Source organism: Mobula hypostoma, chromosome X1 (genome assembly GCF_963921235.1).
Source record: "Mobula hypostoma chromosome X1, sMobHyp1.1, whole genome shotgun sequence".
Taxonomy (NCBI): domain Eukaryota; kingdom Metazoa; phylum Chordata; class Chondrichthyes; order Myliobatiformes; family Myliobatidae; genus Mobula; species Mobula hypostoma.
In genome coordinates, this window is record NC_086128.1 from 54554937 (window position 1) to 54573215 (window position 18279).

At 43.9% G+C, this 18279-nt stretch overlaps 1 protein-coding gene across 2 annotated transcripts in view; it reads left to right on the plus strand.

Annotated features, from left to right (window-relative positions):
- cacnb1 (calcium channel, voltage-dependent, beta 1 subunit) overlaps window positions 1-15015 on the plus strand; it is a 374637-nt gene extending 359622 nt beyond the window's left edge. For both annotated transcript variants that reach the window (XM_063038057.1, XM_063038058.1), the window contains exons 13-14: window positions 892-1077; window positions 13569-15015. In XM_063038057.1, the coding sequence (XP_062894127.1) occupies window positions 892-1077; window positions 13569-14072 (690 nt within the window). In that variant the 3' untranslated portion in view covers window positions 14073-15015. The remainder of the gene's footprint in view (window positions 1-891; window positions 1078-13568) is intronic.
- Window positions 15016-18279: the final 3264 nt, after the last annotated feature.

Here is an 18279-nt window from a genome sequence, read left to right on the forward strand (position 1 = left end):
GAGGTATAAGAGAACAGGTTACGTGGAATGGGATTCATACTCTGGAAGTGGGCAAGGCTGGCTATTATTTTTCATGCCCTGATACCCTTGAGAAACCGGTGCTGAGTGGCCATCCAGAACCACTAAGCACTCTGCAGGGAAAGTGTTGGCAAATGGAGGGTCCCATGAGTATATATCCAGCATAGAATGTGAATTGAAATGGAGGGTCCCAGCATAGAATGTGGATTGGACAACCAATATGCTCATGTACCAGTTATTCCCCCAAGTTTAGAAGCTGAGGGTCCAGGGAATGTTGTCAAAACCTTCAAAATAGGCTGTGTTGTATTCTGTAGGTGACAGATACATTGGGCTATCACAGTTACAGTGGTGAGGAGGGCTGTGCCCAGGATGGACCAGGCTGTGACCAATATTCTCTGCCCACCTTTGTGTTCAGATACATTGGAATTACCATACCAGGCCATGATGCAACCAGCAGGCTAATGTGAATGTGTTTCCTATCGTGGGGGAGTCTAGGACCAGAAGACACAGCTTCATAATAGAGGGGCAACCCTTTACAATGGAGATGAGACATTTCTTTTGACAGAGGGTGGTGAATCTGTGGAATTCATTGCCACAGATGTCTTTAGAGGCCAAGTCATTGGGTATATTAAAGCAGAGATTGATAGGTTCCTGATTAGTAAGGGCATCAACGATTACAGGGAGATGGCAGGAGAATGGGATTGAGAGGGATAACAAATCAGTCATGATAGAAAGGCAGAAATGACTCAATGGGCTGAATTAGCCTAATTATGCTCCTATGTCTCATGGTCTCCTAGGAAATATGGAATATAGGAAGAAAGAGGGTGAGTAAAAAGCTCCTTTCAACATGGGCTCCCTTTATCTCCTTTGCAGGAGATGTTTGACATCATTCTAGACGAGAACCAGCTGGAAGACGCTTGCGAACATTTGGCTGAGTACCTGGAAGCCTACTGGAAAGCCACTCATCCTGCCAGCTGCAACCCACCCAACCCTCTCTTGAACCGCACCATGGCAACCGCCGCCCTTGCTGCCAGTCCTGCTCCAGTGTCTAATCTACAGGTACAGGTCCTCACGTCCCTCAAGCGTAACCTTGACTTCTGGGGGCCAAGGGACGACGAAAACAAAGGAGTCACCGAAAACAAGGAAGCTACAAAGCAGCCGACGGAAGCAGAGGACGCAGTCTAATATGTAAAGTGCGGAAGGGAGAGGGCACACTGTGGTGGCGTTACCTGAAACTGTTCTCCCCAGCCCCCTGTCTCAGTTTGCAGTCCCCATACTAGTCTAGCTGCATGTAGATACCAGCTAACCATGCTTTTCTTCGTCAGGAAGAACAGGAGGCTTAAGACAAGAAAGTGGCTGCCCTTTTTTCTCTTGGGCAATGGGCAGCTCCTTCCTGTCGTTAGTGCACTGTTTGTGGTTTTCCTATTGTTCCGTTTCGTGTCCCGTGCTTTTGAGCAGCGTGCAGAGTGTGAGCCAGCAGTTCTGCCCCAGGCACAGTGGTTAGAACTGGACACACTCAGCTTCGAGGAGGTAGTCTTTGGGCAAAACCAATGTCTGTACTCTATTAAGAGAGAGCAAACCCTTAACCGCACCAAACATGGATGAGCCCATTTCTCTCAACACATTACATTATAGAACAAGGTCAGAGGTGTCTTCACAGTCAATGCTGAGAAGCAGATCTCACCAGACCTTTACCAATGATGTAGACCTCTAGGCTCAAGTTTCAATATGAGTTCAGGGAAAGGAGATACAAGTCTGGAGTAAATTGGCTGTTATGTCAAACCTTCAGACCTCCAGAGTATTTTTAAAATGATGGCAAACTTGTTTTAGATGCTTAGAGAGTGCAGAAATAATACTGGTGTCAAAGGTTGTAAAACAATTGGCACAACAGTTGAGGTGTTGGGATATGGACAGATGACAGTGGAGACATGAGAGACTGCAGATGTTGGTATCTGAGCAACACACAAAGCACTAGAAAAACTCAGCATGTCAGGCGAGATCTATGGTAGAGCTGGATCGCTGCACGGCAGAACCAACCTGCCCATGCCAGGGCCAGGGAGATACAGGTTCCTAGTTATGTGAAGAAGCTGGTAAGAAAACATAAAACAGTACAGCACAATACAGGCCCTTTGGCCCACGATGGTGTGCCAATCTTTTAACCAACTCTTAAGATCAATCTAACCCTTCCTTCCTACATAACTCTCCATTTTTCTATCATCCATGTTCCTATATAAGAATTTCTTAAATGCCCCTCATGTAACAGCCTCTACCACCACTCTCTTTGTAAAAACTTACCTCTAACATTCCCCCCCCCGCATACTTTCCTCCAATCACTTTAAAATTATGCCTCCTGGTGTTAGCCATTTCCACCCTGGGAAAAAGTCTCTGACTATCCACTCTATCTTTACCTCTTATACGCCTCTTTCAGGTCACCTCTTCATTCCAAATAGAAAAGCCTTAGTTCCCTCAATTTATCTTCATAAAACATGCTCTCTAATCCAGGCAGAATACTGGTAAATTACCTCTGCACGCTCTCTAAAACTTCCACATCCTTCCTATAATAAGGTGACCAGAACTGAACATAATGTTACAAGTGTGTTCTAACCAGGATTTTATAGAGCTGCAATATTACCCCACAGCTCTTGAACTCAATCTCCCAAGTAATGTAGGCCAATACACCAAAAGCCCTTTTAACCACCCTTCAACTTGCACGGCAACTTTGAGGGATCTATGGATGTGGACCCCCCCCCCGCCCCCAAGATCCCTCTTTTCCTCCACGCTGCCAAGAATCCTGCCATTAACCCTGTATTATACCTTCAAGTTTGACCTTCCAAACTGAATCACTTCACAAATGATTTATTTTGGAAGGTTGATTTTGAAGGGAGAATACAGGGCTGGTCAGAGAGTGGAGACACGAAACTGCAGATGTTGGTCCTGTCATCCACTGCTCCACTAATAGTTCCCATTATAATCCTTACAGATCAGAGTCCAGCACTAGTAGCCTTCTGTGTTCCTGCTTATCTCCCTCCAGTAGCTGCCTCCACCTTCACCCTCCCTTCTCCCCACTACACTCCATCCACCTCTCATTTTTTATCTCTGTCTGCCTCTATCTACCATACACCTGCCACTGTCTCTCAACTGCAGCCACCCCTCCCGTACTTGGCAGAACCCGCCTGTCATCTTTCACCCTTGCTCAGCCCACCAATCACCTTGGACTCCTACCTTACTGCCCCTCTCTCCTCACTCCTCTCTATACCAGCCCTCTCAAGATTCTAGTTTATTTATCATGTGTACATCAAAATGTACAGTGAGAATGTGCATTAATAACCAACACAACTAAGGACGTGCTGGGGGCAGCCCACAAGTGTCACCACACATTCCGGTGCCAACATAGCATACCAGCAATGCTCTGTAGAACAACACAGAACACAACAAGCAACAAAACAACAACAGAAAAACAAGCCCCTTTTCTTCTGTTCACCCACCCATGTGCACAGCCCTCTAACCCCAGAACAAGCCATCTTCTTTGGCCTCCAGCTTCCAATGGGCTTGCAGACATTGGGGCTTTGAATTCCCCAGCTGAGCTGCAAAGATTCATAGTCATGGGTCTCTGGCCAACAAGCCTCAACTTCTGATTCAACCCTCGGGCCTCAATCCTCAGCATCAACACCCCACTCTCTCACTCCCAGTCCTGGTACAGGATTACAATCCAAAACATTGACAGTTCCTTTCCTACTGGAGATGCTGCTTGAGCCGCTGAGTTCCTCCAGCAGATTGTTGGTGAAAGAGCAGCTGGCCCATCAACTGCCCAGCCATGTCACTGAACATGACTCCCAGCAGTGCAGCATGCCCCCATCCCGCATTATGACACATCACAGTGGTGCAGCTGATAAAGCTCCTCCCTCACAACTGAGTTGCAACCTTCGGGCACTGTCTCTGTGGTGTTTACATGTTCTTCCTGTGACTGCATGGATTTCTTCCCGATGCTCCTGATTTATCCTATGTCCTAAAGTACGTAGTAACTAAATAAGTGCGACAATCTGGAGGGGGCGTTAAAATGGGATTAGTGAAGGATTGGTGCAGATGGTGTTTGATTGATCAGCACTCACTGCTAGAAAGCTCTTTGCTCTGTGAGGCTTGCAGCTATCAAGGTAAAGATTTAAAAGATCAGCTTTATTTGTCACAGGTGCATCAAAACACCAAAACATACATGAAATGCATTGTTTGTGTCAACAACAAACTTGATCTAAGGTTTGTGCAGGGGGCAGCCCACAAGTGTTGCCATGCTTCCGGCGCCAATATAGCATGCTCGCAATTTTCTACGTGCATCTTTTGGAATGTGGGAGGAACCCGGAGCACCTGGAGGAAACTCATGTGGCCACGGGGAGGATGTACAAAATCCTTCCAGACAACGGCGTGAATTTAACCCTGATTGCTGGCGCTGTAAAGCGTTACTCTAAACGCTACACTGCTGTGCTGCTCTTCCTACAATAGTGAGCGCTGTAGGTCTTAAGTCTTTCTATGCATTTACTAATAAAACATTGTAAGTGCTTTTTCAACAAAGGTTCATGTTGAGTTAAACAACAACATGATCTATTTGTTTCGTTCAAAAAACAGCACAGCCGATTTTTGTAACAGTAAGTCACCAATAATTGAATTATTCTCACTGCGAGAAGAGGTCAGAGCTGGGGGCTCTCAAATTACCAGCAGACATCTCCAGGTAACCAGCAGGGCAGGGTAACAACAATGATGAGTAAGTCAGGGATAACTCTGAGCTTGTTGGGAAGTTACCTGAGCAAACTGTAACCCAACCCTGAGTGAGTCAGCTCCCTCAGGAAAGAAAGAAATCACAGTGAGAAAGCAACTATAATTTTTAGGGATAAAAGTAAATAATTATTAATTTAAATATATTAGTGTATTATTTTACTTTTTCACTGAACATTTTTGTTGCCTTCTCATTCTGTTTTCTTTCTTCCCTGAGAGTGCTGACTCACTTAATATATATCTTTAAAATATAAATATATTATTTTACTTTTAACCATAAACATTTTTGTTGCTTTCTCATTCTACTTTCCTGATATACATAAAGTCCCTGCCCAATAGATTTTGAGCTTTCCCATACATCAAATGATTCACAATTAATCAGCGCCCACAGTAACTTTGCCAGAAGTTTGCGATCTCAGTAACTTTACCCTGCACTCTTACACATATAGTTTCTACCTCCATGTTTCAGATGTAGCTGATGCCTCTTCTAGGAGAAAGCCCCTCAGAGACTCTCAAGTGGACTTGAGTGCTGTTCTCTCCTCCCTGTTTGGATGAGAACCTTCTGCTCTCAATCCCTCTCCCGGTGAGGGTAAACTTTTGGTATTGCTGCCCATTTTACTAGGATTTTTCCAAACTGACTCATGACATTTGACCAGTCAAGCCTATGCTGACTCACAGAGCAATTCCATTCCCACCAAACTAAAATAGCAGAGCACCTCATATTCGGCCTGCATCGTCTGGACACTGAGTTCCCCAATTTCAGGTAAACTATTCCCCCTCTGTGCCTTTTCTCCAGCTGATCTACCCAGTTACTCCCACACCCACTCTTGCACCCCCCCAATCACCTTATTTATTTCCCCTCTTCCACCTAAACACTCCATCCCCCCCCCACTGTTCCCATTTGCCCTCCCTACCTCCCCTAGACTATAAGGCATCAGAACAGAATTCAGCCATTCAGCCCATCAAGTCTGCTCTGCCATTCCATCATAGCTAATTCATTATCCCTCTCAACCCCATTCTCCTGCCTTCTAACAGTAACTTTGACACCCGTACTAATCAAGAATCTTATCAACCTCCATTTAGATATAGCCAATGACTTGGCCTCTGTGGCAATGAATTCCATTCTCCTCCTTCTCCTATCAGATTCCATCATCAGCAGTCCTTTGTCACTTCCACCTATCACCTCCCAGCCTCTGTCACTGCTTTACTCCTCTATCTGCCTGTCATTGTCCCTCACCTGTATCCACCTATCACCTGCCAGCACTTGCCCCAACCTTTCCCCTCACCTATTTATACTATCTACCCTCTGTCCTTCAGTCAAGATGAAGGGTCTTGACACAAAACATCAGCTGACTACTTTCCTCCACAGATACCACCTGATCTGCTGAGTTCTTCCAGTTTCTTGTTTGGTTCTCCATGTTCCAGCATCAGGACTCTCTTCTGTTTCCATTCCACAAACTAACTTTTATTTACTTACGTGCTTACTTACTTAGAGATACAGCACAATAATCGGCCCTTCTGACCCAATGAACCCAGCTATTTGAAACTCATCCCAATTATACCCCTGTGACCAATTAACTTACTAACCAGTACATCTTCGGAATGTGGGAGGAAACTGGAGCACCTCGAGGAAACCCACACTGTCAGGGGGAGAAGGTACAAACTCCTTATAGACAGCAGTGGAACTGAACGTGGGTCGCTACACTGTAATAGTGTTTCATTAATTTTCCCTGTCATCTATTGTTCCCCCATTCCCATTAGCTCCTACCAAATTCCACCTCTCAACTGCATACTGGAGCAATTTACAGGGGTTAACTAAACCTTCAGTCCGCATGTGTTTGGGATGTGGGTGGAAACCCACATGGTCATGGAGAGAATGTGCAAATTCCACACAGTGAGGATCAAACCCAGATCACAGGACCATAAAAAATAGGAGCAGAATTAGTACATTTGGCCCATCAAGTCTACTTTGCCATTCCATCATGGTTGATTTACTATCCCTCTCATCCCCAGTTTCCTGCCTTCTCCATGTAACTTTTGATGCCCTTACTAATCAAGAACCTATCAACCTCAGCTTTAGGTATACCCAATAACTTGGTCTCCACAGCCATCTGTGGCAATGAATTTCACAGATTCTCCATACTCTGACTAAAGAAATTCTTCCTCATCTCTGTTCTAAAGGGACGTCCTTGTATTCTGAGGTTGTGCCTTGTGATCCAAGACTCCTTCACTAATGGAAACATCCTCTCCATGTCCTCTCTACTAGGCCTTTCAATAGGTTTCAATGAGATCCCCCTCGTTCTTCTAAACTCTAGCAAGTACAGGCCCAGAGCCATTAAACACTACTCATACATTAACCCTTTCATTCCCACAATCATTCTTTAGAACCTCTTTGCAATTCTGTATAATTTCAGCATGCCTTATCGGAGGTATTAGCCATCGCCCTGCAGATGTGAAGATAGCAATTGGCAGGACAGGGAGGTGGGTTTGGAGCAGGCCACAGTGAGGCATCGGAGTTTTTAACAGTCAATAGGGAGGGGTGTCTCAGAGCAGGCAACAGAGGTGTTGATACAATCACAAAAGCCTACAGTAGGTTAGAGGGAGAAGGTTTGGAGGGGAGTGAATTTGAAAGACCATTCCATAGCACTTCATACAAAATGCTAGTGCAGCATAGCAGGTGAGGCAGCATTCTGTGGAGGGAAATAAACAGTCAATGTTTTGGGCCAAGACCCTTCACCGGGACTCTGATCAGGACTCTAATGAAGGGTCTCAGCACAAGACATCAACTGTTTATTCCTTCTCCATAGATCCTGCCTGACCTCCTGAGTTCCTCCAGCATTTTGTGTGTGTGCTCTGGATTTCCAGCATCTGCAGAATCTCTTGTGCTTTTACAGCATTTTACATGTTCTTTTCAGGACATCTCAAAGTGCATGAAATGTGCAACAGAAGATCTCTGCACAGCAAGCTCCCATACAACATTACATCACAGGATAATCTATTACACTTTTAGAAATACAATGAAGCTCCTTTGCTCTACCCCTAAACAGTAATGGGACTGAGAGCAAAAATAGTTCTGGAGTCATGAAGCACTACTGCACAGAAACAGGGCCTTCTGCCAAGCTATTCCATGCCAAACCATTACTGTATTCTGGCTAGTCCCATCAACCTGCACCTGGACTATGGCCTTCCACATCCCTCCCACTGTGTACTTATCCAAACTTCTCTTAAATGTTCAGTTTAATGTACTCAACTCCCTCAATATTACACTGGAGCATCAGCCCAGAATTTTGTGCCTATGTCTTTGCAGTGGGACTTGAACCACAAACTCCAGAGTGAGCCTGAGTGTACAACCCAGTGAGCCACAGCAGAGTAAGGTAGGGGTGGGGTGTTGGCTTGAGTTAGCTAGCTACAAGTATTCAGAGGGGCTAATATATGGGTGGGGGGGGCCTGTGAAGCTGGCAAAAAGAAATCAGTGCCTCTTTCACTTGGGTGCGGGTGAGCTCACAGTTTAATTGGGTCACTCAACAGGGATTATCTATACTGGAAGCCTGGGCTGAATCCAACAGTCACTGAGGTTACCTGGCAACAGGGGCAACTGCAAAACTATCTGTGGACATCTAGTTGGGATTCAAACAAACACTCCTGAGGGCTGTACTGCTATGGCTAACCCTTTGCAAATTTAACACAAACTAATTGTTTCAGCATGAAAGGTTAGTATTTGAGTGTTTTTCCTGCTTCTCTGCTGTGTTACTCGAGAAGAGAACATGAGAAAATAGGAGTTGCAGTAGGTCACCTGGTCCCGCAAGCCTGCCCCACCTTTCAATATAAAGTCATAGAACACTACAGCACAGAATCAGGCCCTTTGGCCCATACAACCTGTGCCAAAATGTTATTCTGTCTAGTCCCATCAACCTGCACCTAAACCAGAGTCCTCTAAACCCCTCCAATCCATGTGCTTAGACAAACTTTTCGTAAACATTTCATTCAACCCGACATCCACCACAATATGATTATGGCCTACCTGCCTCAGACCTCAAATCTTTCTCTGTACCGCAAAATAAATTGGACTGGTCCTTTACCACACGAAGGCCCTTTTTCCGATATGTTGACTGCGCATTCCCCTCTGTAGATGCTACCAGACCTGCTGACTTCCTCCAGCAGTCTGTTTTTATTTGCTCTAGATTCCAGCATCTGTATCTCTTGTGTCTCCTTCTCTATGATAATTTCCCTTGGCATTCAGTTGGCTAATCTTTAAAAAATGTACCTACCCCCACCTTAACTAATTTTAATGAGCTACCCTCCGCAATGCACTTGGGCAGGGAATTCCAAAGATTCACTACCTACTACAGAAAGAAGTATCTATGTGTCTTGAATGACCAGCCCCTTGTAACAATGTTCCCTTGTTCAAGACTCTCTCACTAATGAACACATCTCAACATCTACTCGATCAAGTCCCCTCAGGTTTTTATATGTAAAGATTAGCTTTATTTGTCACATGTAGGATAGATACACACATGGATAGTAGGGATATGGAGGGCTATGGTCCTAGCGCAGGTCAATGGGAGGAGACAGTTTAAATGGTTTTGGCATGGACTACATGGGCTAAAGGGCTGTTTCTGTGCTGTACTTCTCTACGTACATCAAAATATACAGTGAAATGCATCACTTGCACCTGGGATGTGCTGGGCATCCCACCAGTGTTGTGATGCTTCTGGCACCAACACGGCATGCCCATAACTTATTCACCCTTTGAAATGTGAGAGGAAACCAGAACACCCAGAGGAAACCCACACGGTTACAGGTACAAGATCCTTAGACACAATGGTGGGGATGGAACCCCAATCGATTTTATCGCTAGTGCTATAAAGTGTTGTGCCTACTGTTAAGCTATGGTGCTGCCAAATAAAGTCACCACTCATTCTTCTAAACTTTAAAGAATACAATCCAAATTCTTTAACCTTCTTTGATAGGATTATCTCAAATACTCTTGAAAATCCAATTAGTTTTTTGTGGGAAAAAGAAAGTCAAAAGTAAACAGTTTTAATCTAGCCCCAACTTTGGCATTTGGTACAATGCTGGTTTTACAGCACACTCAAATTCTCCACACAAGTCAAACTGGAGATCTGTCTGTCCAGTCCCAAAGCCCAGCCCTAACTCAGAATCAGAATCAGGTTTATCACTGGCATATATCATGAAATTACTGCAATACATAAACATACTACAAATATTATGTATATATATAATGTTAAAAGAAAGCTAAAGTGGTGAGGCAGTGGAGATGGGTTTGTTATCCATTCAGAAATCTAATGACAGAGGGGAAGAAGCTGTTCCTTAAACATTAAGTTAAAACCTGGTGTAAGGATTAAGTGTTCTCCACCTGAATTCAAAGTCTAAATCAAGTTTATTGTCATCTGCACAAGTACCTCCACACACAAGTGCAATGAAAAGCTTGCAGCAGTATTATAGGCATCATATAAGCCTTATTCTTAAGAAAATCAAATACACACTTTTTATACATAATTTAGATACAGCATAGCGTAGTCAGCAAAGCATAGTGTCACACAAGGAGGCCAATCAGCCTATTTCATTCTGTGGTGGAGTGGAAAAATGCTGTCTAGTCTAATCCCACCTTCCAACCCTGGAATTGTAGTCCGCTGTACTACTGTTCTGCAAGTACTCATCATATACTGTTTAAATGTTGTGATGATATATGCTTCTACCATTGCTTTCAGGCACTGAGTTCCAGACATCTCCCCTAATCCCCCTGACCAATCTTGTACTCCCACATCCCTACAAATATCAGCCTGTGTCCTTATGGTCAAGGGAATTGAGTTCTTCTTATTTTCTTTATTAAGGTTCCACAGTTAAAATAAAGAGTTCCGCTCAGTAATGGTCATTGATTTCCTGGCCTGGAATAACAGAAACAATACAGCACAGGGACAGGCCATTCAGCCTGTCATGATGCTACATGAAACCAATCCCATGTGCCTGCACGTGATCCATATCCTTCCATTCCGTGGCCTTTGCCTGCATCTGTCTAAATGTGCCTTAGATGCCACTATCATATCTGCTTCTACCACTAACTCTGCAGCACATTCCTGGAGCCTACCATTCTAAGGGAAATAAGCTTGCCCTGCACATCTCCCTTAATCTTCCCCTCTCTCACCTAACACTATGCCCACTAGAATTTGACATTTCTACCTTGGAAAAGGACTCTGTGGGGATTGTTCCTAGGTGGATTATTTCTACAAATTTCCTGTGTAAACACGCAGGAATGATAAAGGTTACGGATGATCGGAAAACACTGGTGGATTCTGGGGTGTCATAGTTCACAGAACATAGAACTCTACAGCACAATACAGACCCTTCAGCCCACAATGTTGTGCTGACATTTTAATCTGAGACCTTTTACTCCAAGAGCAATGTAAGAGCCTTTTCATCCTATATAACCCTCCATTTTTCAATCATCCATGTGCCTATCAATGAGTTTCTTAAATGACCCTAATGTATTTGGCTTGATGACCACCCCTGGCAGGCCTTCCCATGTACACCACCGCTCTCTGTGTAGGAAAAAAATTTACCTCAGGAATCCCTCTATAATTTCCTCCAATTACCTTAAAATTATGGCCCCTGGTATTAGCCATTTTTTGCCCTGGGAAAAAGTCGCTGGCTAGACACTTGATCTCAGCCTTCTCTCTTTTTCTATTCCTCATTCTGGCTCCTCTCTTATCCCTTCTCTTCTCAACTGCCTATATCCTTCCTTTGGTGCACCTCCTCCTTCCCTTTCTCCCCTAGTCCACTCTCCTCTCCTGGCAGATTCCTTCTTCTTCAACCCTTTACCTTTTCTGCCTGTCACCTCCTAGCTCTTCACTATATCCTGCCTCCCCCACCCACCTACCGTTCCCTCACTTGGCCTCACCTATCACCTGCTAGCTTGTGCTCCTTCCCCTTGCTCCACCTTCTTATTCTGGCCTCTTCCCTCTTCCTTTCCAGTCCTGAAGAAGGGTCCCGGCTTGAAATATTGACCATTTATTCCGCTCCATAAAAGCTGCCTGACCTGCTGAGTTCCTGCAGAATTTTGTGTGTGTTACTCTGGATTTCCAACATCTGCAGAATCTCTAGAGTTTATGATCTATGCCTCTTATCATCTTGTACACCTCTATCAAGCCACCTCTCAGCTTCTTTTGCACCAGAGAGAAAAGTCCCAGCTCACGCAAGCTATCCTCATAAAACATGCTCTCTAATCCAGGCAGCATTCTGGTAATCTCCTCTGCACTCACTTTAAAGCTTCTACATCCTTCCTATAATGAGGCAACCAGAAAGGAACACAATGTCAGACATTAGTGCCAATTAGGGGAAAAGCTAGCAAACAGAAAGCGCTTGGGTATCTATCAAACAGTAGCTTAATTAATCTACTGGCTCAGCTTTTGTTGTATCTGGCTTCTCCAAGTCCTGGTTACTCAGAGGCAGTTCTTTTATCTCCTTTCCACAGTGGTTTGTGCTCAGAGAGGTTAAAATAACAGATGCCCCAGGGTATAAACCTCACCCAGGCAGACTGTGAATCTGTTCTGGACTTTGCCTGCCGCAGCTGAGTGAGGTTCAGCTGGACTGCAGAAAGGCTTGGGATTCACAATGATATCCTTGCTGCTGCTGCTACCTAAGGCAACTTGACACCCCATCAAACCAAAGTTCAAAGTAAATTTTTATCAAAGTACTTACATGTCACCATATACTTATTACCTGAGAATCGCTTTCTTGCAGAGCAAAAAAATACAATAGAATCAATAAAATACTGCTTATAAACAAAACCTGGCCAACAACCATTGTGCAAATGAAACCAATTGCAAACTTCCCAACCCCTGACTACTCTGAGATAGTAAAACCTACATAATGTTTTCTTCTAAAATCATTTTAAACTCTCACTTCCAAATTTTATGGGTTTTTTTGTTACACACATGGGCTTTCATCACTTTTTTCCTTTAGCCCTCGCAAGTGCAGTGACTGCTGTTGGATCAAAGCAAACTTCATGCAAGCATCTCAACATTTGCAGTCCAGAATGTTGCTCAGGTGGTGAGGCTGTGCGGGTCTGAATACATCACTGCTTGGTTGGGCTCTCAGTACGAGCACCATAACACATCCATGGATGCCCACTGGGCATAAAAATTCAGCCTGAGTTGAAACTTCTCTTCAGTCACCTTCAGAGGAGAGAGGCCATGGAATTTAGGGAAAAGGATAAGATCCCTTTTTGTTGCCAACTCCTCCTGAAGTTGGATTGGGAACATATAATCTTAATGGTACCATCACCTGATCACACAGTACTATCAGCAAGGAGGTTCAACAATGGCCCTCCTGCTCTGGCCTGGCTGGGTTCCTTCCTGATACCTAGTGCTGTGGACAAGGATTTCTTCTTCCAAGGAAGTCCTTGTCTCTCCAAGAAGAAGTCCTTCTTCCAAGGTTCTTTCCACCCTCACAACCCTCATTAATTCAGCCAAGTAGCCTTTAGGGCCAGATAATTTTCACAGTGCAGCAGTGATATTAACGTTTCTAGCTCAGGCCTATTTCCTAAACACTTTATCAGAGTGCATTAACATTGCTCGAACAGAGTTGCATTGTTTTAACACAATATTGAGCTTAAGAATGAGGCGATGGGATTGTTAGTGGCTGCTGGCCTGGGGTAATAATCTGCTGTAAGAGAATGTATTTGTCATTAATGGCTAACAACTATTTGTTTTCCACCCATCTCCTCCCCCCCATTCCTTTCTGCATGGTGTGCCGTTACTAACTAGGGTTCCTACTTAGTGCATGGAGAACAAGCCATTGACTGTTCGAGCCCCGATCAGACAGATTTGCATGACTATCAAAGTGACTCTGCCAAACAGCCCTACCTTCGCTCGGCATCCTCCACGCCTCAGTACACCCATCACCCGCGTGCCGTCTCCCGAGCTCTCTCCCGCCAGGACACCTTTGACTTGGAGATGCAAGGCAGCCGGGACTCGGCTTACACCGAGCCGGGGGACTCCTGCATGGAGACGGATCCTTATGATGACCCCGAGCACTCAGAAGACCCTCAGGGCGCTCCCTGGCGTGGGGTATCTCGGCATCAAGTTCAGCACCAGGAATCGTGGGACGAGGAGGAGGAGGAGGAGGAGGAGATGGACAACGGCAACTACAGCAGACAGCAGAGGAGTCGGCTGCGAGCCAGAGACCACTACCGACTGAAGGACGAGGAGGTCTTGAACCGGAAACAGGGCGACCTGGAGGAGTGGGACCGTGATGTGTACATTTGTTAAAGTGCACTAGGGCCTACTCACTGCTCCCACCCCAAAGAATTTGCTATCTTGTAGTGGTGCCAGTTGCTCTGTTTCATTGTCCAATCTGAAGAAGAGACTATCATGTTTTTTAGCATTCGGTGAATTCATCTTGCCAAGCCCTCTATCAATGCCAATAGGGAATTACTGATTGACGGAGGTGCTTCTCCCGGGAGAAATTTGCATACAGTATCATGCCCTGCCCACACCCTTCTCCCTTTGCTCTTAATGCCTCGCTACAGGGTCTACCGGGGTTTGATTATATGGACCAGATATGGTGCGCTGTTAACCCTTTTAAGAATGGACACTTCCGATAAACATGCTTGAATTGTTTTTGTGCACCCATCTGCGACAATTCAGCGCCAGTACTGCCAAGAGAGCAGTTCACCCGATTTAGTTAGCTTAGAACTGAGAAGCCTACATACCAGCTGAAGCCACGTCTCTCACGGCCCTGATGGGATGTTTTTTAACTCTGTCCTCTGCCAGGTTAGCAAGTTGCGAGGTGAATAATACAAACATAAACACAAAACTAAGCATTAAAGCATGAATAAATAGACGGAAATTTTGAAAACAAAATGGCTCAAACTTTTACGGCTGTCTCTGACAGCGCCCTCTCGTTTACATGAATTTACAAATTAAGAGTGGCCTTGGAGAAGGTGTGAGGAAGAGTTCATGTTTTCTATACTGTCCTCCTACTTAACCCACTCTCTGCATCTTTAATAGATTTTGAGATGCTATTTAATAAACCCCTTCCTTGTCTGCCTCTTTCTGCCACCCCCAAGTCATTTTCAAATTGGAAAAGGTGGGTGACGGATAACAAAATCTGTACAGGTGGATATTAAACTTGTACCTGTTATTAAAGGCTATTTGATGCAGAATATGTCCCGTTTTTATTTAAACACAGAGACTTCTGGGTGTTTGAATGTCTAAAAGGTAGTGCAGTGGTGGGGGGAGGAGGGGGATGGGGAGACTGAGCCACTCCTTGGCCATTGACCAAGGCTTGGACTAGGATTGTGAGTGGAGCAGAAAAAGGCTTCAGAGGGGATTACTGCTCACTGCCTTTTATAACACAGCTAAAGTCTACCGTTCTGGGCAAATAGGACATCAGCCTTTGTTGATCTGGGGTAAGGTGGAGTGGGTGGGTTATAAAGGATAGTTTATGCCAAAAATTAAAAGTAAATAAATTGAAGCGATTGAAAAGGCAGGTGATGAAATCAAGGGGATAAAATGATATTCTAATCCAGAAGAGATTTAACAGATGCAATAGCGTGAAACATATAACTTTGATATTGGGGATGCAGATTGAATCCAATCCAGATGTCTAAACAATGATGTACCCTATCTATTGGCTACAGGTGTCCAAAGTTAAATGCTTGTATCCAAGAAATTATTCCCCAAAGTTACCTAATAATTTGGAAGCTTTGATGCTAAATGTCCCTTCCCATTGACAGGCCCCATGAGAAGTGATGCAAATCAAAATGCTACAATAAGGAGCAGTTTTACCTAAAAGACATAGGAGCAGAATTTGGCCATTCAGCCCATCGAGTCTGCTCTGTTATTTGATCATGGCTGAATATTTTCCATCTTGACCCACTTTTCCTGCCTTCTCCCCATAACCTGACCTGTTGCCTATCAACCTCCACTTTAAATATACCCAGTAACTTGGCCTCCATAGCTGTCTGTGGCAAGGAATTACACAGATTCACCACCCTCTGGCTGAAAGAAATTTTTCCTCATCTCTGTTCTAAAGGATTGTCCTTGTATTCCAACATTGTGCCATCTGGTCCTAGACTCTCCCGCTATTGGAATCATCCTCTCCATGTCCACTCCATCTAGGCCTTTCAATATTCGGTAGATTTCCATGAGATCCCATTCCCTCCCATTCTTTTAAACTCCAGCAAATTCAGCCCCAGAATTTTCAGGGATCTAGGAATAAGGGATCTTTACCAGGCAGTTGAGCAAGATAATCATGCTCCTGAGGAAATAGGTGCCAATAGTTCAGATGTTGCATAGAACCCTGCAAAAAGTTACCAAACAATGTGTAATGATAGATTGAAGCTTTTAGAATCATTATCCAAACCCTGAGATCAATTCATAGCCTTGGAAAATCATTTTCCTGCTCTCTGGTATTGTTTATAATGAATTTTCTGTGGAAGGTTTAATTTTGTTGCTGGCCAGTTTACACTGGTGGATCACACTGTGTCCTTAATGTGTAACAACACCTAGACCAGACTAATAAATGATCAGTATAACAGAGTTACAACATGCCGTCGGATACTGAAAAATTCTATGTCCATATATATTATAAATAAATGTTCAAATATAAGTTTTAATAAGAAATGTGGTAGTATACTTATGCCATATCAGCACCTTTTCTGTGCACTATTAAAAACTATTACTGAGCTGTAGGCTTGAATTTATCTTTTTCCTTACAATGCACAGTAAGTTTGGGATCATTTTCATTCTAGAATCTTGAAAGAATATAGGGCTAATGGCAGGAATAGAGGGATCTTGGGGCCCATGTTCACAGATCCTGCAAAGTTGCAGTGCAAGTAGATAAGGTGGGTGAGAAGTTGGCCTTCATTAGTTGGGGGAAGGAGTAAAAGAGCCACAAGGTAATGTTGCAGCTCTACAAAATTCTGGTTAGACCACACTTGCAGTATTGTGTTCAGTTCTAGGAAGAATGTGAAAGCTTTAGAGAGCGTGCAAAGTTTTACCAAGATGCCGCCTGGATTAGAGAGCATATTTTATGAGTATAGGTTAAGCAAGCAATAGCTTTTTGGAGTGAAGGAGGATGAGAGGTGACTTGATAGAGGTGTACAAGATGATAAAAGGCATAAACTGGGTGGACAGCCAGAGACTTTTCCAGGGCAGAAATAACTAAAACAAAGAGGCATAACTTTATGGTGATTGGAGGACAGTATAGGGGGAATGTCAGAGGTATGTTTCTTACACAGAGAGTCGTGGGTGCATGGAACGTCCTTCCAGAGATGGTGGTAGAGGCAGATACATTAAGGACATTTAAGAGACTCTTAGATAGGCACATTGATGAAAGAAAAATGGAAGGCTGTGTAGGAGGGAAGATTGATCTTGGAGTGGGTTAAGAGGTCTGTACAACATCATGGACAGAAGAGCCTGTACTATGCTGTACAATTCTATGTTCTATAATCCTGGGAGCCGAAAGCACAGCAAGCAAAAATTATGGCAGGAGTGGAGACATGCAAGTGAGTTTTGATTTTGGTCATGGAAGTCTGATTCTAAGCCTTCTCCGTGTTATCCGTTCCTTGCCAAGAAGACAATTGAACTTTCTACAGAAATCTTCAGTTGACAGAATGTGAGGACAGATGTTAAGTTGTCCAGTGGAAAACGGCCACACACAAGACCTCAGGATAATATAACATGAGGAACAGTTGCAGGAATCATACAGGTGAACCTATGAGATTACTCTGCCATTCAGTAAGATCACGACTGCTCTTACCACTGGCCTTAGCTCTAATGTTCTGCCTGATTCCCAACACCTTTTACCCTTAACGTTTATGTATGTCTCTCTCAATCATGAACAAATATCTGGAGTAAAAAATTTCAAACATGCACAATACTCCGAAAGAAGAATTTCCTCCTTATTTCCACTTTAAGTGGGTGACTCCTTGCCCTGAGTTCCAGGTGTCCCTTCAACAAAATATCTCCCTCAGAATCTTCTGTAAATCATCTTCGTCATCCTAGATACTTGGATAAGATCACTTTGAGTTGTCCTAATCTCTGGAAAAGCTCAATCATTCTCAAATATTTTCATGACACAATCCCTTTGTATCTGGAATCAATCCTATGAACTACCTTCAAGGCAAATATATCCTTCCTAAATAACAAGACCAACCATAAGACATAGTGTTACGTAACTGGCAACAATGAATATCAATCGAGACAGGTTATATAAAAACAACCAAACATTTATTAAACACGGATAAACAATAAAAAAAAACGAAAACCTTAACCGGAAGTTAACCGCTATGCAGCCGTTCAACAAATCGTCACTCGGCACTGGTTCTTAAAGCGTTAAATGTGAAAAAGTTCTTAAAGCGGTAAAGTCAAATACAGTTCTTAAAATAGTAAATTCAAAAATCCAACAGATTTATACATTCAATTGGGAGAGACTTCTCTGGAGAAGGATTTCTTCATAGATGCAACTTTC